General features: G+C 36.5%; 2 protein-coding genes across 8 annotated transcripts in view; one reads left to right on the forward strand and one right to left on the reverse strand.

The window, feature by feature from the left end:
• Positions 1 to 18478, reverse strand: part of FAM185A (family with sequence similarity 185 member A) — a 59461-nt gene extending 40983 nt beyond the window's left edge. For 2 of the 3 annotated variants that reach the window (XM_045089703.1, XM_045089701.1), the window contains exons 1-4: positions 17800 to 18478; positions 15540 to 15649; positions 7175 to 7267; positions 1981 to 2119 (exon numbers count right to left, since the gene is read on the reverse strand). In XM_045089703.1, the coding sequence (XP_044945638.1) occupies positions 1981 to 2119; positions 7175 to 7267; positions 15540 to 15649; positions 17800 to 18250 (793 nt within the window). In that variant the 5' untranslated portion in view covers positions 18251 to 18478. The remainder of the gene's footprint in view (positions 1 to 1980; positions 2120 to 7174; positions 7268 to 15539; positions 15650 to 17799) is intronic. The other variant, XM_045089702.1, reaches the window with a different exon arrangement.
• A 265-nt stretch (positions 18479 to 18743) lies between these two features.
• CCDC146 (coiled-coil domain containing 146) overlaps positions 18744 to 25451 on the forward strand; it is a 120087-nt gene continuing 113379 nt past the window's right edge. Inside the window, exon 1 of one of the 5 annotated variants that reach the window (XM_013060490.2) lies at positions 18744 to 18870. The gene's annotated coding sequence lies outside the window, so the exon portion shown is untranslated. Of the gene's footprint in view, positions 18894 to 25451 lie in introns of all 5 variants that reach the window. The other 4 variants (XM_013060487.2, XM_013060486.2, XM_004739596.3 and 1 more) reach the window with 4 other exon arrangements.

Here is a 25451-nt window from a genome sequence, read left to right on the forward strand (position 1 = left end):
GAGGCTGCATTACAGTCCAACTTCTCCAGGGGAAATTGGGCTTCCTTCCTTTGCATGGCTGCGGTTCCAAGACACCTCCCTTAGCAAATGTGCTGCACTCTAATTTCCATTTTAGAGTCTGCTTTCGAGAAACCCAACCTGAGACTACAGCCCAAAGAGGATCCAGGTCTGACCCAAATTTAAACCGCCCAAGGAAAGGTATCTGACTTCATATTAAAGGTCAGTAAATACAAAAGGCTTTACAAAGGCTAAGGAATGAATTCTTCTGTCCCTAGCAATTTATTTACATTTCAGCACTTTAAGTAAACAAAATCAAAAGACCTAGAGTTTTTTGAGGAATACCTCAAAAAGGTACATCTATTTACTATCACGTAAGCTATTAACAGCAAACTGTACCAAATTCAATTCTTATCTAACTTAAAAGAAAGCAAATAAGTTAAACATTAATGGACTTAGTATAAATATGGTATAAAACACTGCAAAGAATAGTGCTGTTCTTATCATAGGTGTTAATTAACATCTGACTTGGTAAGGAATTGCCTTTCTACTAAAAGCTACTCAATATATTAAGTACAGTACTTTTCACCATCATTAACAGAAACGCAATGCTAGATAAAAGTCATTATTAAAATATGAAGAGTTACAAATTAGCAGAACTATTCAAGACATAGCTGAGCAATACATAAATAAAAAATAACAAAAGGAAATGCATTAAAAATCAGAATTACTATTATCTTTAAGTTTAACAGCATAATATTTAATTTCTTGCCAAAGTAAAATTAAATAGTTTATGAGTCACTTTACGTTTTTTTAAAAAGATGATTAGTCTGCCATTAATTATCTAGAGGGCGAGCTTCCTAATGGCAGATCCTTCTTCGACAACAGAAATGAGAGTTATGTCTTAAAATTTATGTTATATGCAAAACCAAAAGACAAGTGACAGAATGGAAGACGATATTCACAAATGACATAGCAGATAAAGGGCTAGTATCCAAAAATCTATAAAGAACTTATCAAACTCAACATCCAAAGAACAAATAATCCAATCAAGAAATAGGCAGAAGACATGAACAGACATTTCTGCAAAGATGACACCCAGATGGCCAACAGACACATGAAAAAGTGCTCCACGTCACTTGGCATCAGGGAAATACAAATCAAAATCACAATGAGATACCACCTCACACCAGTCAGAATGGCTAAAATTAACAAGTCAGGAAATGACAGATGTTGGTGAGGATGCAGAGAAAGGGAACCCTCCTACACTGATGGTGGTAATGTAAGCTGGTATAGCCACTCTGGAAAAGAACATGGAGGTTCTTCAAAAAGTTGAAAATAGAACTACCCTATGACCCAGCAATCACACTACTGGGTATTTACCATAAAGATACAAATGTAGTGATACAAAGGGGCACGTGCACCTGAATGTTTATAGCAGCAATGTCCACAATAGCCAAACTATGGAAAGAACCTAGATGTCCCTCAACAGATGAATGGATAAAGAAGATGTGGTATATATACACAATGGAATACTATGCAGCCATCAAAAGAAATGAAATCTTGCTATTTCCAGCGACGTGGATGGAACTAGAGGGTATTGTGCTGAGCAAAATAAGTCAGAGAAAGACAATTATCATACGATCTCTCTGATATGAGGAATCTGAGAGGCAGGGCGGAGGGATTGTGGGAGGTAGGGAAGGAAGAAATGAAACAAGATGGGATTGGGAGGGAGACAAACCATAAGAGACTCTTAATTTCACAAAACAAATTGAGGATTGCTGGTGGTTAGGGGGTAGGGTTAGGATGGTTGGGTTATGGACATTGGGGAGGGCATGTGCTATCGTGAATGCTGTGAAAAGTGTAGGCCTGATGATTCACAGACCTGTACCCCTGAGGCAAAAAATACATTATATGTTAATAAAAATTTTTAAAAATTTATGTTATATGGAATGCAGATGTATTAGGCTTCTATTATCTTACCATGAATACTTCCTAATGTAATATCTCCAGCAACAGAAGATAGAAATGATGAATCTGTATAAAGATACTTGGCTTCCAGCAAACCATGTTCAGTAGATATATTAACAGTACTTCCTTGCAGTTTATCTATGGTCACAGTCTATTAAGAGAAAAACTCAAAATCAGTTCATTATAAAAGAAAGACTGGTAAAAAGCCAAAATGATACCTATAGATTTAGTGGGCAAATTATATAAAAAGTTACTACCTAGTATGCAATCACTTTGCTGATTTTAATACCCTGGCTCTAATTATAATACTGTGAGCCAATAGTGTATTCTCCGTGGAATGTGGAATGGACCCATTAAATTCAATTATTTAGAGCTTCTTTAATTTCTCTTAATAATGTCTTATATTTTCTATATAGAGTTCTTCAACTTTTGTTATATTTATTCCTATTTGGTATTTTCTAAATGCTATTATAAAAGAACTCTTTTTTTAAACTTCATTTTGTCTTAATTGGCTTTAGTATTTGATCTTAAATCCAACAACTTCAGTAAACTCACTAATTTTCATAATTTACCTGAATTTAAGAAAGTTTTTCTACATGTATAACTTGTATTGCCTGCAAGTGACAGTTTCATTATTGCCTTTCCAATCCTTATATTAATACTGTTTTTCCTGCTCTGTCCTGCTTAACTATTTGGCTCAGGCCTCCAATTCAACAGTGAACAAAAGCAACCTAATCTTATTCCTATTCTCAGAGGGAAAACTTAAAATATAGCGTCATCATTGAATAAGATGTTTGCTAGAGATATCCTTTAGATCCTTAATATCATATCCTTTCTATTTCAAATATATTTTGTTGCTGCTATTGAAATTATAAATGGGTTTTAATTTTAGCACATATTTTATCTTTTTTTTTTTTTTTTTTTACTATCATGATTTTCTCTTGTCATCAGTTACTGTAGTGAATACACTGTTATTGCTACAATTTTTTCACTTTAAATCTAATAACAGGGTGCCTGGATGGCTCAGTGGGTTAAACCTCTGCCTTCGGCTCAGGTCATGATCTCAGGGTCCTGCAATTGAGTCCCGCATCAGGCTCTCTGCTTGGTAGGAAGACTGCTTCCTCCTCTCTTTCTCTGCCTGCCTTTCTGCCTACTTGTGATCTCTCTCTGTCAAATAAATAAAATCTTAAAAAAAAAATCTAATAACAAAATAGGTTTCTATTGAACAAAATGAAAAGAATTTTGTATTTATCCCTAAGCTTCCCTAACAATGAATTTAGCATGAATTTGTTTCAAATATTGAGCACAATGTAAAATGAAGATACCTAGTTAAGGATTCCAAATTATCTCTATCAAATTTTAAACATGTTTTATAAGCATCGAGTGAGTGTTAATATAAAACTGTTGACAAAAAAATCCAATCACCAGGAAGACATGCAACAGTTTTGCCCAGGATAAAGAAAGATCATTGCCCACCTTTAAAGAAAGATCATTGTTTTTCAAAACATCATCAGTATACCAATATCATTCATTCCTACCTAATATGTGCTTCAGAAACTGTTAAAAATTCAAAATACTATTTAATAAGAACTGAGTTTCAAGAATACTAAAATTTAGAAATATAAAAAAGAGAAAAAAAGCACTCAGAGGTTCCACTGGGAAGCAAGTTAGAATGACTTTGCCCTCTGGATTTGAAGTATGTAGCTTTATTTTTAAACTTTTATTAAGCACTTAATATACACCTAGATGCTTCTTATCTACAGTTTCTTTTAAGCTGATTATGGATTCATAGGAATTTTGACTTTAAATTTAGTTTCAATAAATCAGTCAAAAAAAGGATAATTTACCTACATTCATTCAGATTTGTGAGAATGCAAATGTTCTGCATTGCCTGGGTTACAGTACAGATGTAAAATTCCTGAAAAAATTTGTCCTTTACCTACGAAGGTTTGTCATGAAAAGTTGCTTTATGCATGGTTTCAAACTCACCAAGCATTTTCATTAAGCAGACAACAACTCTAGCTTTTTATAGATAATGAGGCTGGTTTTAGGGATAAAAAAAGATTGAAAGAGTATTTGAAAGTTAATTAAACTGCCAAAAGGGCACTTTTGATTAGATTCTCCCCACAACCAAATAAAGTCTTTAAGGGTCTTCTTATGAATATCTGGAAATGGTCAAGGGTTTACTTTGTTCTTTAAACACCAAATATTTTACCTTGTAAAAAAACTAGAAAATATCCTCCCCTGCTGCACCAAAGCAAATGAAAGCAAGTGAAGGTACAACCCTTCCCCACTACAATAATATAGGTATTTTAGCCAATCACTCCATAAAACTAATTTCAAAGAAATTAAAAATTCACTGCTAGATAAAAGTCTAGCACTAATACACATAATGTATTGTATCAGATACTAACATAACAATTAAAGCTAGGACACCATAGTTTATGGCAAAATGCTGAGGCTCTTGTTACAGTTATTAATGCTAATAGAGCAAATAGTCATAAACAGACTCTTTGGATTAAACTGTCTGGCTTGCTTATTAACAGAAATAACTACTAAAAGATCAAAAAGTAGATCCAAAAATTAATACCTTCTTGACAGAGATATCACTATAAATTAATTTTCTTTTCTACACAAGGAAAATTTTTTTAAGTTTAGTTATTATAAGTCAACATTATATATAATGAAAATCACACTTTAAGGAAGCACTGTAGCTTTGTAACCCAAACTAAAAGAGGTCAACTGACAACTATGTCACCAATTCATCCAACCATAAGAGGAAATTAATTTCTATCTTCTCTGTACCAAACTTAGGATACTAAAATAAATGATACTATCTAAAACAGCTGCTCCATTTAAAATGATACATTAAAAATGCTGTTAAATGTTTATAATACTCATTTGATTCTCATAATCTTGTTAAGTAGGTAAAACAAAATCATCTCTATTTTACAAATAACAGAATGAGTCTCAGTAAAGTTAACTGGCAGATCTAGGACTAGTCGAGTTTGCTTTGCCATGTTTCATTTACCTTTATCATCATTATAATAAACACTGGATTAGAGTTAACTAAGTGCCAGACTTTAGTTACTTAATCTGTATTAAATGATTTAATCCTCATAACTCTTTGAGTTAAGTCCATTACTATTATTCCATTTTCCAGAAAACTAAGACACATAGAGGTTAAGTAACTTGTCTTAAGTTAAAAAGCTTAAGTGAGGGGCGCCTGGGTAGCTCATTTGGTTAAGCAACTGCCTTTGCCTTGGGCTCAGGTTATGATCCCAGGGTCCTGGGGTGGAGCCCACCAATGGGCTCCCTGCTCAGTAGGGAGTCTGCTTCTCCCTCTCCTCCCAGTGTGTACTCTCTCTCACCATCTCTTTCAGTCTCTCTCTCTCCCTCTCTCAAAGAAGTAATAAATAAAATCTTTAAAAAAAAAGATTAAAATAATAAATAAAGGAATATATTTAGGAATTTGTTAAATTTATAAAGGAATTTATTAAATAAAGGAATAAAATACTTAAGTAGCTAAGACCTGGATTTGAACCCAGGTAATGTGATTCTCAATTCTGTGCTCTTAACCAAGTCACTATGCCACCTATCAATTATCTATAGCACACCTCTGTGAAAGTTGTATATTAAGAGTTAACACGTATCATAAGCATTTATTTTATACAAAGCCCCACAAACTTAGAAATAAATTTTAAGTATTAACATTACATATAATACAAATAGAAATAATATCTAGACTAATTCTTTAGTACAACAAAACTAAATTAGGCAAGAAACAAAACAGTATAATAGAAAGTGAGAATAAATGAATATTCAATAAACCATGTAAGTTGGAACAAATAAATAATTTAATGAGTGGAAACAGCAGCCAAAATGTTCAAAATAGCAAATAATTAAGAGATAATTTAAATTTTCCTTTGAAATGTTTGTAACGTGGATCATTTCAATTAACATAAGCCATCATTTAAAGGAACTACAAAGTTGTCCAATTTCCCTTTTGCACTTCTAAGCCCACAATAAGCAGAGGGGTAAAACTAAATGCCATCTCAAAAGAGCTGCCACATAGGCCAGGCAGTATCTTTCAATACTTTCCTAGCCTAATACTTTATAAAGGATAAATTTAAATGTTTGGGCTTAAAAAATCTCCCAAGGTGATAGAAAATAAGTGACAATAGTAGAAACAATTACTGTTATAATCTACCTTGTTTAATTATGCCAACAATAATCTACCTACAAGATATACTTATAACGCATCCTCACCAATTACCTAAGGATAAAGCTTAGTAAAGAATTTAAATTTATAATGAAAGATTTTGCAAATTGCACAAGTGTAAAATAAAAGATGAACTAGCTCTTTCTCAAAGATTTAAACATTATTCATAACAAATTGTGACAATTTATACTTCAAAATTATTAACTATATTCTTTTTCTTTTTTTTTTTAAAGATTTTATTTATTTATTTGACAGAGAGAGATCACAAATAGGCAGAGAGGCAGGCAGAGAGAGAAGAGGAAGCAGGCTCCCTGCTGAGCAGAGAGCCCAATGTGGGACTAGATCCCAGGACCCTGAGATCATGACCTGAGCAGAAGGCAGTGGCTTAACCCACTGAGCCACCCAGGCACCCCCTTAACTATATTCTTAATACTATGCTAAATCACAGAGAGCAACAAAAGTTAATTAAAAAATGCAAACTATCTCATAGCAACCAAAATCCCTATGGATAATAAAAGCTTTTGGAGAGTAGTGATGCTATCCAATAGTGCCACCTTGTGGAAAATACTGAAGAGAGTTGAGTTTTGAAATTCAACCTTCCAACTGGCTAAAAGGTAAACAGGTCTTAGAAAAATGCTCAAATAAATCTAACACATAAAAAAATTTAATCCTAACCATGGCAGTAATACCTAATGATCAATTTTAATCCACGATCATAAACATCCCTTCTGAACTGAGTTAAAATTTAATATTTAAAGATGTTATCAATTCCAAATAAATCATTACCTGTCAAAAGTATTATATCACAAACTAAAATTTAAGTTGTATAGTATTTAACCACTTCAAATTCGAATTTACTAATGAACTAAGGTGCATTAAAAAGGAGAGAATGTTACGCTACGAATTTTACAGAAACTATATATAAGCTGTGTGAGCCACCTTGAAGCAAAATTATAATTGCTAACAAAAAAGTTTCAGTCTTACACTTTTATCCGACGCATGAATATCTGTATTTCCATAAACTGTTCCCAGGCAGATTACTTTGCCTCCTTTTGTCTGAACATGTAATTTTTGACTCTGAAAGACAAATACAAAAATAAAGAGAAAAAGAATAAATTTGATTTAGACTTAAAAAAATCCAGCATTTTATACATTTTTTAAAAAATAATAATAAAGCAGCAAAAGGATCCAGAAACAAAATAGAAATGCACTATTTGGAATAATAAAATCAACTGGTGGTAGGGGCACCTGAGTGGCTCAGATGGCTAAGCATCTGCCTTCAAGTCAGGTCATGATCTCCAGGTCCTGGGATGGAACCCCATGTCTGGCTCCCAGCTCAGTGGGGAGTCTGCTTTTCCCTCTCCTTCTGCCTCTCCTCCTGCTTGTGCTTTCTCTCTTTCAAATGAATAAATAAAATCTTAAAAAAAAAAAAAGAACATCAACTGGGAAAGAATATCAACTGCTGTTAAAGGATTAAATAAGTCATCTGTACTCATTATAGGAAAAAGAAGAGATACTTGGGTATTCCAGGAGCTTCACTGAAGACGGGCTTGGGAATATAAGATCACTCTGACTAGCTAACTAAACAAAAATGTTGCGGAAGATGACAATAATTACTATTACTGTTCATCATTATTAATATTATCATTGTTTTTTGTTTTTAAGGATTTATTTATTTGACAGAGAGGGATCACAAGTAGGCAGAGGCAGGCAGAGAAGAGGAAACAGGCTCCCTGCTGAGCAAAGAGCCCGATGTGATGCAGGGCTCCATCCTAGGACCCTGGGATCATGACCTGAGCCGAAGGCAGAGGCTTTAATCCACTGAGCCACCCAGGTGCCCCAATTATCACTGTTAATAAGAATAATAGTTACCATTACTTGGCATTTTCTTTGACCAAATACAGTGTGACTCATGTGATTCACATGACTGAATCTTCACAACAACTCAGAAATAGGTGTCATATTTTTCCAATTTACAGAGGAAGAAATTCAAGAATCAGAAAGGTTATATAACTTTAACAGGTGAGAGAAAACAACAAAATATAAACTAACAGAATCAAGGTCTATATGATTTCAAAACCCACATCTATGGCTGGAATCTTCTGAAGGATATATTCATACTTAACAGTAACAGCCCACTGATTATTAAACTTTCTAGCATATCACACCCCAGAAAATGGAACTCTGGATAAAAATGTCTCAAGCACAAATAAAACAGCAGTCACTATTAGCCTCCTCTGTCAAAAAAAAAATTTATAAAGTATGTGTGGAGTGGTGAGGGATCATGGGAATAGGGGGAGAGAAGGATTTGATTTCACACTTGGTAACTGTGGAAAAAACTACCGTAAGTCTACAAAAATCTACACCCCCCCCCCAAGTAATAGCAATATATCTGGGCCCATGAAGAGACGATATTTTCCAGCTTCTGTTACCTCTAAGCGGTTGCTAAGTTCTTGCCAACAGAGTGTTAAATGGAAATGCTCTGTGCAATTTCAAGGCTGTTGCTTTTAAGAAGAGTTGGTGTGCCTTCTTTGTGCTCTGCCCCTTCTACCAGATGAGTGCAAATTACAGTAACACTGTAAGAGATGGCAAAGCCAGAAGATGGAAAGAACCTAGAATCATAGAAGAGCCACGTACACACTTGTAACCACATACACACATGGTTATAGAGAGCCACGTACACACTTTCTTACCACAAGTAAGAAATAAACTATAGTTGTACATGAGCCATTTTGTTTAATCTGTTTTGTAGAGTAGATTGGTTTACCTTAACCATTACATACGTCTTCAGTTCTGCCATAATCATAAAAAAAAGGTAAATAGCAAAGAAAGAAAAATACCAAAAGCAGACTAACCAACATCATGATCAGCAATAGCACAGAAGTGTCTAAACCGTAGGGAAAAATTAAATTCAAAACAACCATATACCCTCTGGTTGCTTTACTCAAGGGAAAAAATAGAAAAAACTTAGGCAAAAAAGCTCAGGAATGAACTTCAAAAAATTTAGTGAGAAGGACAAAATGAATCATTATTAAAAAAGTTTATCTATATGGGGCACCTGGGTGGCTGAGTTGTTAAGTGTCTGCCTTTAGCTAAGGTCATGATCCCAGGGTCCTGGGATCGAGCTCCACATCATGCTACCTGCTCAGCAAGAAGCCTGCTTCTCCCTCTCCCACACCCCCTGTTTGTGTCCCCTTTATCATTGTGTCTCTCTCTGTCAAATAAATAAATAAAATCTTAAAAAAAAAAAAAAGTTTATCTATATTACGGTGGTAGACTACTTTATGCCCAGAGACACGAATCTGAAGTCAAACTGCGTTTTATATGTAGTACTCATCAAGCAGACAAGTAATTGATAAATTTTTGAAAAGAGTACCTCCAAAACAAACATTACTTCAAATCGAGCTTACATAATTTCAAACTTACATGAGTTCCTATGACACTTCAGAAATTTAAACAAAATTCATGTATGCGTGAATTATTTTCCTAAGGAGATAGTCATCATTTTCAAAGAGAACTAAGACTCAAAGATATTAAAAGCTAGTGTTATCATTTAAAACTAATCTAATTCCAAAAAATTAGATTATAAAGTTTTAAAAATTATATAAAACAAAATAAATAAATCAGAACCGAATGAGTATAAACTACTGTATTGCATTTTTAAAAACTGCAAATGTGTGGCCTTTCACGAGTTATGTATGTTGCCTAAAATATTTATTTACTTATTCTCTAAGAGTGCACAATAAATGTAGTATTGCCATGTATTTTACTCAACAGTAAAGAAAGGTAGAGAGGCCACCCAAAAAGAGAAAAAAGAAATCTTGCCATTTGCAATGACATGGGTGAAACCAGAGGGTATTATGCTGAGCGAAACAAGTCAGAGAGACAATTATTATATGATCTCATTGATATGCAGAATTTAAGAAAACAAAACAGAGGATCAGAAAGGAAGAGAGGAAAAAACAAAAGATGAAACTAGAGAGGGAGACAAACCATTAGAAGACTCTTAATCATAGGAAACAAACTGAGGGTTGCTGGAGGTGAGGGGAGTGGAGAGATGGGGTAACTGGGCAATGGACATTAAGGAGGTTATGTGATGTAATGAGTGTCTGGGTATTATTAAAGACTGATGAATCACAGGCTTGTACCTCTGAAACCAATAATACATATGCTAATTGAATTAAAATTTAAAAAAAAATCCATGAAAAAATGAAATATATATGTTTTACATATGAATAAGTACATACATAAACGATTATAAAAATATATAAACAGAGGCTGTGTTTCCAGATGTTTTCAGGTCTTTTAAGCAACATAGCCTCATGGTTTTAGCACATGAGCTCTAGACAGACTTAGGTTCAAGTCTTGGCTCTGTCATTCATCAACAAGTGATCTCAGCAAGAAACATCTCCTGGCCTCAGCTTCCTCATCTGTCAAATAAGGAAGCACGTAGCTCCCAGGGCTGCTCTGCTAATTAAACGGGATGATAAATGCAAAACTCTTAGCAAGGTCTCTGGTGTGCAGTAAATAAAGCCACTTGTGAGTGTTTTGGAAAAAAAAAAAAGGTGGAAGGAGCATGAACTTGGAAATTAGAAAAGACACAAGTTCAAACCTCAGCTTCATTTATTAGCTATGTGAACCTAAATGAGCTCCTCAATCTCTTGGTGCCTGAGTTTCATTCTTGATTAAAGAAAGATATAATTCAAAGATTAAATGAAGGAAGGCTTAGCTAAGTTTCCTGGTACAAAAAAGACCCAATAAACAATAGCTATTATTATTGCTATAAATATTTTATCAAACAGATCAAATATATATATGCCCTCAAAATGAGTGGAAGAGAAACCTATATTAATTGACATCATTAATTCAAGATCATATTATACATTTAAAAATTAAACACGATTTTTCAACAAGTGCTCCCAGTTATGAATATCTTAAGAACAACTTTCTTGATCCTTGGTATACCATTATGATCCACTGGACCCAATATTAGCTCTTAAATGTTTTTAAAACTGGGGCGCGTGGGTGGCTCAGTGGTTAAGCCGCTGCCTTCGGCTCAGGTCACGATCTTGGGGTCCTGGGATCGAGCCTCGCATCAGGCTCTCTGCTCAGCAGGGAGCCTGCTTCCTCCTCTCTCTCTGCCTGCCTCTCTGCCTGCTTGTGATTTCTCTCTGTCAAATAAATAAATAAAATCTTTTAAAAAAAATGTTTTTAAAACTATTCTATTTGTAAGGGCTGATATTTCATGATTTTTATTTTCTTAGAGTGCTTCCATAGAACATATAGAAAATTTACTCTTTTAAAAAATAAAACACATTCTATCTTAAAATTACTATATCCATCTACTGGACTCTTATAAATCTAAAATACGTTATGGGCTCTTAGTGTTCTTATTTTTCACATCTTATAATACTCCGCTATTTCACAATCCTAGGAATTATTTCATCATTATTCATCAATTATTGTCAACCATGCTTTAAAAAAAAAAAAATAAGACAACAGAAAAATTGAAGGACTTGCCTAGAATGGTAGTTCTCAACTAAAGGTGATTTTGCTCCCCTCAGAGAACATTTGGCAATGTTGATATTTTTCATTGTCATAACCAAGCAGTTTCCTACTTGAATTTAGTAGGTAGGGGCCAGCAATGCCACTAAACATCCTAGAGGGCATAGGTCAGGTCCTGACAACAAAGAATTACCTGGTCTAAAATACCAATAGTGCCAAAGTTGAGAAACCATTTTTTCTTTTATGCCATAATGGCAGAAGGAAGAAAAGTGACCAAAAAAGATCTCTCAGAATCATCACATGAATCAAAAGATAAAAGCAAAGAGATCAACAGTAGGATAGTAGCTTCTGATTTTTTTGATTTTTTTTAAATCTGCAGACTCTTTTAATTGTGATTATTTTGAATACATTTATATTGGAACTGTGCCCACAGAACTATCAATTTTTTAATGGTAACATATTTTTTATTAAGTTTTTAACTTTAATTCCACAATAACATACAATGTATTAGTTTCAGGTATAGTGTAGTGATTCAACAATTCTCTGCATTACTCAGTGCTCATTATGGTAAGTGTACTCTAATCTCCATCACCTATTCCACCCCCTCCCTTCCCTACCTATTTCCCAACTGGTAACCATCAATTTGTTCTCTTTAGTTAACTGTTTGTTTCTTGATTTCTCTTTGTTTCCGTTTGTTGTTTGTTTTGTTTCTTAAATTCCACAGATGAGTAAAATCATATAGCATTTGTCTTTCTCTGACTTATTTTGCTTAGCATAACACCCTCTAGTCTAGGTCCATCCATGTTTTCACAAATGGCAGGATCTCATTCTTTTTTATGTCTGAGTAATATCCCAGTTTGAGTGTTTATACACACACCACATCTTAATTATCCATGCATCTGTGGATGGACACTTGGGTTACTTCCATAGCTTGGCTATTATAAACAATGCTGCAATAAACACAGTGGTCCATATATCTTTCTGAATTAGTGTTTTTGCTTTCTTTGGTTAAATATCTAGAAAAGCAGTTACTGGATCATATGGTATTTCTATTCTTAATTTTCTGAGAAATGTCCATACTGTTTTCCATAGTGGTTGCACCAATTTACACTCCCAAGTGCACAAGGGTTTTCTTTTTTCCACATCCTCACCTACACGTACTATTTCTTGTCTTTTTGATACTAGCCATTCTGACTAGTGTGAAGTGATATCTCATTATGGTTTTGATTTGCATTTCCCTGATAATTAGTGATGTTGAGCAACTGTTCATGTACCTGTTGGCTATCTGTGTGTTTTCTTTGGAAAAGTGTCTATTCAGGTCCTCTGCCCATTTTTCCATTGGATTTTTGGGGTTTTAGGTGTTGAGTTGTGTAAGTTCTTTTTTTTTTTTTTTTTAAGATTTTGTTTATGTATTTGACAGAGAGAGAGAGATCACAAGTAGGCAGAGATGCAGGCAAAGAGAGAAGGAGGTGCGAAGCAGGCTCCCCGCTGAGCAGAGAGCCCAATGTGGGGCTCAATCCCAGGACCCTGAGACCATGACCTGAGCTGAAGGCAGAGGCTTTAACCCACTGAGCCACCCAGGCATCCTGATATATATAAATATATAAGTTCTTTATATATTTTGGGTATTAACCCCTTAGCAAGTATATCATTCACAAATATCTTCTCCCATTCACTAAAACAGTACACGGATGAGAAGCAACTTCCAGTTCTGGACAAACCCAAGTTCCTTGTACCTGATCATACCAACATAAGTGAGCTCATTAAGATGATTAGAAAGTGCTTACAGCTCAACACTAATCAAGCCTTCTTCCTGTTAGTGAACACACACAGTATGGAGAGTGTGTCCATGCTGATTTCTGAAGTGTATGAAAGTGAGAAGGATAAAAATGGATTCCTGTATATAGTATGTGCCTCTCAGGAGACATTTGGAATGAAATTGTGTGTTAAGACTAAAAAACGCATCTATTCAAAAGTGTTTTAAACCCTTACCAAAAAAGAAAAAAAAGAGATGTTACCAACTGAGACTGATAAGTTCATTCAATCACAAATCATTACAACAGTAGTGTTCCTGCCTATGAATTTTATAAAGTTGTTTTTGTACTGCAAGCAGAAAAGCTGAGCTCCAAATGAGCACATTCAACTTTGGAAAGTATCACTTAACCTAGGCTGTTTTGTTTTTAAGTTTAGAAGTTTAAAAATAATATACTTTGCATTCTAAAAAAAAAGAGAGAGAGAGAGAAAGTTTAAGTCATGGTTTCCTTTGCTGTACAAAACCCTTTTTATTTTGGTGTAGTCCCAATAGTTTTTTGTTTTGCTTTTGCTTTTGTTTCCTTTGTCTGAGGAAACATATCCATAAATATATTGCTAATGCTGATGTCCAAGAGATTACTTCCTATGTTTTCTTCTAAGAGTTTATGGTTTCACATTTAGGTCTTTAATCCATTTTGAGTTTATTTTTGTGTATGATGCAAGAAAATTGTCCAGTTTTATTCTCTTACAAGTAACTGTCCAATCTTCCTAGCACACCTTATTGACAAAACTATTTTTTCTCCATTGTACATTATTGCCTCCTTTGTCATAGATTGACCATACATGGTCAATGAATGATGTGGGTTTATTTCTGAGTTCTCTGTTCTGTCCCATTGATCTATGTATCTATTTTTGTGCCAGCTTTGTGCCTGTTTTCCTTACTACAGCTCTATAATGTATCTTGAAATCTGGGACAGTGATACCTCCAGCTTTGTTCTTTCTCAAGATTACTTTGGCTATTCAAGGTCTTCTGTGGTTCCACACAAATTTTAGGATTATTTGTTTTGGTTCTGTGAAAAATGCTATTGGCACTTTGATAGAGATAGCAATGAATCTGTGGAGTGCTTTGAGTAGCAAGGATATTTTAACAATATTAATTCTTCCAATCCCAAATATATCTTTCCATTTGTTTATATCAGCTAGCTTCTAATTTTGATTGTGAAACTGAAAATATAAGATACTGAGTTTTCAGAAGGTGATATTCTAGATGAATTTTCTGAGGTTAAGCATTGATGAGTGAACAATATATTCCTAAAGCCAAAAAGGAACTATGAATATTCTTATCCAGTTAGTCATTCAACATGAAGACTTCATCGTGTATCTTTTACAACAAGAACCTGAACCATCTCATTTTGCTAAAAGGACATAGAATGGTATTCTTTAATCTTTTGTGATATTTGTGCAAATACATTTATTTGAAATAGTTCACATATGAACAGATACTAAAGGCAAGTATGCAAATAAAAGTGATCAAAACAAAACAAATGATGTAAAACGTTTTAAATGCATCAAATTAATCATTCTAATTAGTGTTTATGAATCTAAAAATCGTGACCTTTGGCTCAGGTCACTATCCTGGGGTCCTAGGACAGAGTCCTACATCAGGTTCCCTGCTCAGTGGGGAGCATGGTTCTCCCTCTCCCACTATTTCCCTCTCCCTCTGTCTGCCACTCTGCCTGCTTATGCTGTCTCTGTCGAATAAATAAAATCATTAAAAAAAAAAACCCACTAAAATTGCTTTAATAAGATCTTAGAATACCAAGCATGTATTATTAGTTTCACTGTACACTTCGAAATCTAAAGGAAACGTATAAATGAGGAAAACCTTCAAAGTTGCTACAACCTCTTTACTTTCAAAACAGAACTGATTTCAAGGCAAATTTTTTGCGAGAAATGTCTGAGAGATGAATAAATAATACTCAATATTCTCAACACATGATATTCAGAATAGTGTTAGTTTAACACTGCAGCTCAAAGTTTAAGGTTTTTTAAAAACAGTAATATTGAAATACAATTAGAAAAATCTTTATACCTTAACAGACTGTAAGATGCCAGTCCCCTGCTCAGTTTCAATTTTGCAATTATCACACTCAATATTTTGGACTTTTACACAGCCAGGCCCTGATGACTTGATATCCAAATCTAGAAATGAAAAAAGAAAAAAAAGTTAGTACTATGGCTAATGAGCTCCAAAGCATTTTAGCGCCCTCTAAGAAATCCAGCTCCTCAGTTATGTTCATAAAATTACTGAACCCTGGAGAGAGCATGGTTGTCAGCACCTAAGGTGTCTCTACCACAACAACAGGACAAATGTAGTGCCCTTTCCTGCTAACTTTTAGAAATAAAACAGTTATTTCTATTGACCTATATCATCTAAAGAGAGAAAGTGATATAGGAGAAAAGTAAAAGAGGGCAGATACTCCAATTAATACACATTCCTGGGAAAGATAGGAAACACACACACACACACACACACACATGCTTAAATAAAACTACAGCTAGTTAACAAGTCATTATGGTAAACTGAATAAGCCAGTTAGCCTCTTCTCTCTTATATTCACGAGGATTTATAGATTTGTTCCCAAACCTCATATAAATTAAAAGCATATCATAGGAATAGTACAGATCTGTGTTTGTTGCCCCCCACAAAAAAACCACTGGGGCTTAACACAATTTAATCATTATGGCATAAAAATAAATTTTTGCAATTCTGTATATGGCAGTCTCTATAAAGTCTTTTAAAACAGCAATATTTTGGTTGTAATAATCCAAAAATATATAAACCAATAATTTTACCCCAAATGGATGCAAATGTAAGTAACCAATTTTTACTAAGTTGAGTAGTGTTACAACATAGCCTTCATGTAAGGCAGCGCTCATAGTATGTAGAGAAGGACATAAATGCCCTCTACCCACCACCCCCAACAGGTAGAAAAGCCCACTTAGTGGCAGTAATGCTACTCTTACTCACAGAAACAGGTATAAACAAACTGGAGGAACAAGTACATAAGAAGAAAATTGAATTATATTGATTTGAGAAGCCCGTGAAATAGACACCTAGAAATGGTAAACTGGAAATGGGATTCTGGCTCTAGGAAGAGGAATCTACAAATAATGAGGTTTGAGGTCACCAGCACAGAGAGTTCCACTTTTGTCTGTGTTACCATAAAATTTCGCTTACTCTATTTCAATACTCAATCCCTTTTTTACTATGATAATATATTGACAAATCTTCCTCCCCACCCCAGATTGTCATATTTTGAGGTCAGGGTCTTTTATTCATCTAGGCTAGTTTAAAGAAGTTGAGAAGCAGTAAACCATCATGGTTGAGCAGACTCCAGTCAGTTCACATTTCAGCTCCACCACTTTATATCTGAGAGAGAACATAGTTTTTTTAATATACTTCCATTAGAATATAAGTTTCATGAAGGCATGGATTTTTCACCCACAATAAATACTTCATGAACCTTGCTGTATCTCAGTTTCCTTATGTGAAACAGTGCCAATAACTGTATCTACTTTATGGTGCGATTTTAAGGATTAGAAAAGATTATCTTGGAGGTATTGGCTGCTGTGATGATCATTAGTATCATCCTTCTGTCCCAGGAAGGAGAGCCTGGGGACACTTTACTAGAAAAATGCTGTGTACACACTGGCTTGCATTTGATAAATATTATGGACCCCAAATACCTAGAACACTGTAGGCATTGTCAAACGGTCCACCGTGCGGTTTTACTATGTGATTGTGTTTGTATTTTTTCAAGACTGCTACTCACGGGTAATTTACGATGGAGATGTATCAGTAGGAAGCCAGATGCCTACGTGAGACCCAACACTTGGTCCAGGTTAGATATGGAACATCCTACAGACAGAGCTGATTTGGAACAGACCCCAGGCTGTGTATATGCAAGGGGAAATGTGAATGGATTATCAAGAAAGTTCAATCCTGAAATACAAACCACTTTGCTATTGACAAAGTGCGGTGAAATAGAGAAATAGGAACCACGTGCCAAAGGAGAACATAAGGGTTCCACAAATAATAGTTGATTTAGATTATTCCAAACGATGTTTTCATTGGTTTATAAAATTCCGATCTTTGGGAACCTGATGTCTACCTTTCACTAGGAAGCTCAAAGTACAACAGAAAAGGAGGCAGGTTCCTTGGGGCGTAAGTATATTGGGTTACAAAGTCAGATCCAAGGGGACCCATTAAAAGTGCACATCTGCTTAATTTCAGAAGTTCGCCGTCTGTGCCCTGGGACCCAAACCCTTTTTCACTTCACTTCACTTGCCAAACTTCAGGGGCGCGTTCACCTCCACGGACGCCTGAGGGTCGATGGTGTCAGACACAATGGCTACCTCCTTCAGCGCCTCGTCGTACTTCACCAGCAGGCCGGCCAGGTCCCGCGTCCCGCCCTCCGCTGCCCTCACCGCAACCAGCACGCGGTCGCCGTCCGGATAGGTAAGGGGGTCCAGGGGCCTCACGGCCAAATGGCACGGAAGCCGCGCCCGCAGCCGACCGAACGGGCTCACCAGCAGCGTCCACTCCTTCAGAGTGTGGCATGCGAGGCCTGGCGGGGAGACCGCGGGCTCCGACCCGGGCTGGCGCTCGCCCCCACCAGAGCTGTACCGCCGGGCCGGGCCAGCCCGACAAGCCCAGCGCCCCGCAGCTCTGCGGGCCCCAACTCGGAACTGGCTGAGCCAGAGGCAGCCAAATCCCCAGCCCGAGCCGGGGGCGAACATGGCGCACCCCTCTCGCGCTCCCTCAAGTCACCTCAGCCGTAGGCCAGTCTCGCCACGGCCAGTCTACTTGACCACTGGCACGGCTCAAGTCAAAAGGGAGACATCTGCGAAGATTTGCTGAAGCAAAACTGCTCACTTTCTTTGGCAATTTAAACCTCAGCCGCACACGCCTCCCCGGCGGGTTGGAATTTCAAAGCTGTAAACCCCTCTTGACCCGCACGCCTTGCCCGCGCCCTCCTCTTTCGCAAAGGCGCATGGGATACGTAGTTCTAAAGGAACGAGAGGACATGGGGCTCCGGGCAGCTTGGAAACTACATATCCCAAGAGGCAATGCGCAGGGTATTGGAGTAAGAGCAGGTGTTACCCGAACTCAGAAGGTGCGCGCTCTTGCCTGAAGCCCATTAGCGATTGGAGGAACTGGAGGGGAGAGGGTGGACTCTATTTGGGAATCCAACGGGCCAATGAAAAGCGCGGAAGGAGCAATGTGGGCAGGACCGCATGGTTCCTTGGATACCGAGGACGCGACTTTGGAGAGGGTGGAGCTTCGGAGTGAGAGCTTGGAGGTCCTAATCTACCAAGAAAAATAGGAACTTAAATAAGGATCAGGACCAAGTCAAGGGGTAAGAAACTGCGCTTTTAAAAGGTGAGAACTAGGGGCGCCTGGGTGGCTCAGTCGGTTAAGCGTCTGTCTTCCACTCAGGTCAGAATCCAAGGATCCTGGGATTGAGTCCTACCTCCGATTCCCTCCCCAAAGGGGAATCTCTTTCTCCAGCTGCTCCTTCCCATGCGCGTGCTCTCTCTCAGAATAAATAAAATCTTAAAAAAAAAGGGGGGGGGGAGGTGAGAACTAGATGCAAACTACAGTGGGAGATTAGATCCAAACTTCACTAAAATAGTGCAGGGTACCCTTATATGGAAAATCCCTCAGCAGGAAAATAAAGAGCCAGATTGGTGGGGTTTTTATTAAATTCTTTTTAATAAAGGCAGAAGGAGAAGCAGTGGGACTCGATTGCAGGACGCTGGGATCTTGACCAGAGCCCAAGACCAACGCTTAAGGGACTGAGCCAGCCAGGCGCCCCAGGCTGGTGTTTTTTGGTGGATCCCTCTTTGATACCAAGTATAGGAATAGCATTAGAGTCCTCCCTCCTTCCTGATCCTAAGTAATCCTAAGCCAGTCGTTGGACAGGGTTTTAACTGCTTTCCCTTAAAATGAGATCAGTATTACTTTCCTTATTTTGCCTCAAAGAGTTTTTGCAAGGATCAGATCAGCGCTCGCTCTCTCTCTCTCTCTCTCTCATACAAATATAAATCTTGAAGAAAAACAAAAACAAAAACAAAAACCCCGAAGCTCTTGGCAAAAATGCAGTAACGATATACTGGGAGGTAGCGATAGAGAGATGGACTCGTGGGCCCAAGTCACAGAGTTTTCCACTAGCCATTATCTTTTTTATAAAATTCAGTGTTTTCATAAGTTATCCTTTCCTCTTTTCTGTCCTCCTAGTTCTTTCTCCCTCCTATTCTCCTTCCTAGTTAGTGAAGGCTTATGATAACTGCTAGCTTTTAGGTCCACCAAATTCCCACTGAATACTAGCTCTGTCCTTGACTTTGTGTTTCATTTGGTCATAATTATTCAGACTGATCTTCAAAGTGTCTTTTTAATGAAAACCCATGGGGATAACTTCGAAAATTTTTGAAAAAGACATTTGTTTAAGCAAATTGAGAATGCACTCACATTTGTTGTACACATGCCAAATATTTTTAGATTAAATAGGAATAAATACCTAGAAGATTATTTTGTTTCTGTGGTGAGATTTCCTTTTCTGAGACAAACCAAGTTCATGGAATTGGCACATGAACCATAATTGTCTCTGTGGCAAAATCTTTGTTTGATTATTTTCAAACAAAACTAAAGAAAATTGACTGAAATGCTATTTTTCTGATTACATTAACTTGAAACTGGAGAAAATGATATAAGATTAATATAGGATATTAAAAAGTTATTGATACTTTAAAAAAATTTTTTATTGATACATTACTTTTGTATTAAATCTGTCCACATGTCAATCAATGACCACTAATAAAAATACTGCCTTCCATCTGTGTGACATTATAGTTTTCAAAGCATGTTCACATGTGTCATCTTGTAGTATCCTCATAAAACGCTCAGTTCAGCAGAGCAAGTATTATTTTCCTCACATTATAGATGAGGAAACAAATTCAGAAAGATTAAAATTAAACAATTAGAGAGTCTGGCCCTCTTCCCACTCTACTAAAAGTTCCTCTATCCTCCTGACCCCTTTGAAGAAAAGTAATTATTCATCAAATGAATGAAGAATCATAAATAACTTTTCATTCCTATGTTCTTTTTTTTTCAACTGAAGTTGTAAAAATACCTTATAAGTAAACTCTTAAGGGGGAAAAGTTTATAGTAACTGACACACCCACCAGCAGTATATGTTCATGATGTATACATAGACATGCTGCTGGTGGCGCATAAGTGGTTAAAAACTTTCCAGAGTTCATTTCAGCAGTATGAATAAAGCACTTGAAAAATATGTGTATCCATGACTTGGAAATTGTACTTTTGGGGATTTAATGTAAGCATAAAATTAGGGACATTAAAAAAAAACTTATATTCAAGGAGTTTTGTTCTACTTATGATACTAAAATAATGAAGTAACTTAAATGTCCAAAAATAGTAGGGTATTATGTAAATCAGTATACATCTGGAATATTCTGCAGCAATTCAAAAATTATATTTTGAAGACTACTCAGTGATGTGGGAGCACTTCTATAATATAATTGTAAAGGAAAATCATCCAGTTCTTATTCTGCGTGTTTCTTCTTTACTCTCACACTACTACCACACTCATAACACTTCTTCTGACACTTTTGGCTACCACGTGTCTGAAGGGTCCAAGAAACCAGCAGGGTGTTCTACAGTTTGACTCTATTCTGACACTATGTACCTGCAAATAGTGTCAGATCCCACAGGGTAAGAACTCAGTTCTACAAGACTGCTCTTACCCACTTGAGATGCTAATTACAAGTAGTGGGTCCTTAGGTTACCCACAACTTCTGTCTGGTTTGCCTACAAATCAGAGGTTCCCACAACCGCCTTCACAGTTTTGATGAACTTGCCAGAATGGTTCTCAGAACTCAGGAAAACATGTTTACCGGTTTATTAAAAGATTTGATGAAAATGAATATGGATAGATAGATAGATAGATAATCTCCAAATGAAGAAAGAGATAGTATGAGGTCTGGCAGGGTTCTGAGAACAGGACCTTCTGTCTCCCTGGAGTTGGGGTGTGTCTCTCTCCTTGTGTGAATGTGTTTGCCTAAATGGAAGCTCTACAAACCCCATACTATTGGGATTTTCATGGAGGCTTCATCATGTAGATATGATGGATCCTTAATTCCATTTTTAGCCCTTCTTTCTTCTTAGGAGACTGGTGCAGAGCTGAAAACTCCAACCTTCTTATCATGGTTCATACTCTCCAGTGACCAACCCTCATCCCAGAGCCATCTAAGAGCCACCCAAAGTCACCTCACTAGAACAAAAGACATTTCTATCATCTCCAGAAATTACAAGGGTTTCAGGAGCCCTGTGCCAGGAGCCAAGGAGAGATCATCATATATTTTTTCCTATTATCTCACGGTAATATTAAGTGAAAAGAGTAGAATGCCAATTGTATGTTTAGTATGATCCCAATTGTATAATAATGATAATAATTTTATTTTTTTAAAGGTTTTATTTATTTGAGAGGGAGAGAGAGAGGGAATAAGAGAGAGAGAGCATGAGAGGAGAGAGGTCAGCAGGAGAAGCAGACTCCCTTGCTGAGCGGGGAGCCTGACTCCAGGATCATGACCGAAGCCAAAGGCAGTCGCTCAGCCAACTGAGCCGCCCAGGTGCCCCGACAATAATAATTTAAATTTTTTATTTTATTTTATTATTTTTTAATAATTTTTAATTTTTTATTAACATATAATGTATTATTAGCCCCAGGGGTACAGGTCTTTGATTTGCCAGGTTTACACACTTCACAGCACTCACCATAGCACATACCCTCCCCAATGTCCATAACCTCACCACCCTCTCCTAACCCCTTCCCTACCCCCCACAATCCTCAGTTTGTTTTGTAAGATGGAGATTCTGTTATGGTTTGTTTCCCTCCCAATCCCATCTTGTCTCATAAAATAAAATTGTGTTTTAAAAAATATATCCCGTGGAAACAATTTCAACTTGGTAACAATGGTAATATCCAAGTAGTAAAATAATGAATTATTTCTTTTTTTGTGTGTTTTCAATAATAAACATATATTACATTTATAATTTAAAAGTTTTAAAAGCACTTCTTAAAATACATTGTTTCCTAAAACTAACTCAAATAATGAAATAGTTGAAGGATTTCTTACTATGTAAATGTAAATGCTGATGAAGATTTTACTTTATTTAATAATTGATATTCAATAAATGGACAGCAGAGGGCATGAGTCAGTTTTCAGAAAAATGTAACTTAAATAGAATTCTGGGATTCAGCTTAGCCAAGGGAAGCCAAAGGAACTTGCCAACTTTCTCAATTATAAACTTTTACAGTGAATATATCTTATGACTTTCATTCTTGTGAAATCTTAATAAACTCAATCTGATAACTGACAGTACTAAGAAATATTTAATGAATATGTAGGTAGCTTCCTTTGAAATCATCACTGACATATGGACAGATTTAGTTGTTTCTATGCCCATGATGTGCAGGAAAGTGTCTGTGATTTAATGCAGTCACACTTTCCCATTCTAAGCACCTTGAGAAGTTGCCTACGTTAGACATATTCTTGGGTACTTTGTATGTTAAAGCAATATGTATGTGTGTTTATGTATGTATCTGAGATAACTTAAACAGAGCAACTAGAGTTTGCTCATAATACAAAAAATTTAAAAGCTAATTTTAGACAAGAGTTCTTGTATGTGCTAATGCTTAATTCCATTTCTACAAGGTAGAAATTTTGTTTTCAACCATTCAACAGGAGTAGCATTGAATAGAAATTCCACTTACATTTTATGTATTTTGAGGCTATGCTGTTAGTTATATATAGGTTCGAGATTAATAGTTTCCTGAGAAATTTCCTTTTTGTCGTTAAATAATGACCTTCTTTATCTCAAGTATTGCTGTCCTGTTATGTTCTTTTTAAAATTAATTAATTAATTTATTTTTAATAAACATATAACGTATTTTGATCCCCAGGGGTACAGGTCTGTGAATCGCCAGGTTTACACATTTCACAGCACTCATCATAGCACATACCTTCCCCAATGTCCATATCCCCACCACCCTCTCCCATCCCCCCTCCCCCAGCAACCCTCAGTCTGTTTTTTGAGATTGAGTCTTTTATGGTTTGTCTCCCTCCCAATCCCATCTTCTTTCATTTTTTCTTTCTCTACCCTCCACACTCCCCACATTGCATCTCCACTTCCTCATATCAGGGAGATCGTATGATAGTTGTCTTTCTCCAATTGACTTATTCTGCTAAGCATAATACCCTCTAGTTCCATCCACATCATCACAAATGGCAAGATTTCATTTCTTTTGATGGCTGCATAGTATTCCATTGTGTATATATACCACATCTTCTTGATCCATTCATCTGTTGATGGACATCTAGGTTCTTTCTATAGTTTGGCTATTGTGGACATTGCTACTATAAACATTCGGGTGCACGTGCCGCTTCGGAGCACCACGTTTGTATCTTTAGGATATATACCTAGTACTGCAATCGCTGGGTCATAGGGTAGCTCTATTTAAAGGTTTTTGAGGAAGCTCCACACAGTTTTCCAGAGTGGTTGCACCAGCTTGCATTCCCACCAACAGTGTAGGAGGGTTCCCCTCTCTTTGCATCCTCGCCACCATCTGTCATTTCTTGACTTGTTAATTTTAGCCATTCTGACTGGTGTGAGGTGGTATCTCATTGTGGTTTTGATTTCTATTTCCCTGATGCCGAGTGATGTGGAGCATTTTTTCATGTGTAGGTTGGCCATCTGGATGTCTTCTTTGCAGAAATGTCTGTTCATGTCCTCCGCCCATTTCTTGATTGGATTATTTGTTCTTTGGGTGTTGAGTTTGATAAGCTCTTTATAGATTTTGGATACTAACCCTTTATCTGATATGTCATTTGCAAATATCTTCTCCCATTCTCTCAGTTGTCTTTTGATTTTGCTAACTGTTTCCTTTGCTGTGCAAAAGCTTTTGATCTGGATGAAGTCCCAATAGTTCGTTTTTGTCCTTGCTTCCCTTGCCTTTGGCGATGTTCCTAGGAAGATGATGCTGCGGCTGAGGTCGAAGAGGTTGCTGCCTGTGTTCTCCTCAAGGATTTTGATGGATTCCTTTCTCACATTGAGGTCCTTCATCCATTTTGAGTCTATTTTCATGTATGGTGTAAGGAAATAGTCCAATTTCATTTTTCTGCATGTGGCTGTCCAATTTTCCCAGCACCATTTGCTGAAGAGGCTGTCTTTTTTCCATTGGACATTCCTTCCTGCTTTGTCAAAAATTAGTTGACCATAGAGTTGAGGGTCTATTTCTAGGCTCTCTATTCTGTTCCATTGATCTATGTGTCTGTTTTTGTGCCAGTACCATGCTGTCTTGATGATGACAGCTTTGTAATAGAACTTGAAGTCTGGAATTGTGTTGCCACCAACTTTGCCTTTCTTTTTCAATATTCCTTTGGCTATTCAAGGTATTTTCTGGTTCCATATAAATTTAGGATTGTTTGTTCCTATTTCTTTGAAAAACATGGATGGGATTTTGATAGGGATTGCATTAAATATGTAGATTGCTTTAGGTAGAATAGACATTTTCACAATATTTGTTCTTCCAATCCATGAGCATGGAACATTTTTCCATTCCTTTGTGTCTTCCTTAATTTCTTTCATGAGTACTTTATAGTTTTCTGAGTATAGATTCTTAGCCTCTTTGGTTAGGTTTATTCCTATGTATCTTATGGTTTTGGGTGCAGTTGTAAATGGGACTGACTCCTTAATTTCTCTTTCTTCTGTCTTATTGTTAGTGTAAAGATATACAACTGACTTCTGTGCATTGACTTTATATCCTGACACTTTACTGAATTCCTGTACAAGTTCTAGCAGTTTTGGAGTGGAGCCTTTTGGGTTTTCCACATATAGTATCATATCATCTGCAAAGAG

The sequence above is a fragment of the Mustela putorius genome, unplaced genomic scaffold (genome assembly GCF_011764305.1).
Source record: "Mustela putorius furo isolate JIRA1106 unplaced genomic scaffold, ASM1176430v1.1 tig00003845_pilon_pilon_pilon, whole genome shotgun sequence".
Taxonomy (NCBI): Eukaryota; Metazoa; Chordata; class Mammalia; order Carnivora; family Mustelidae; genus Mustela; species Mustela putorius.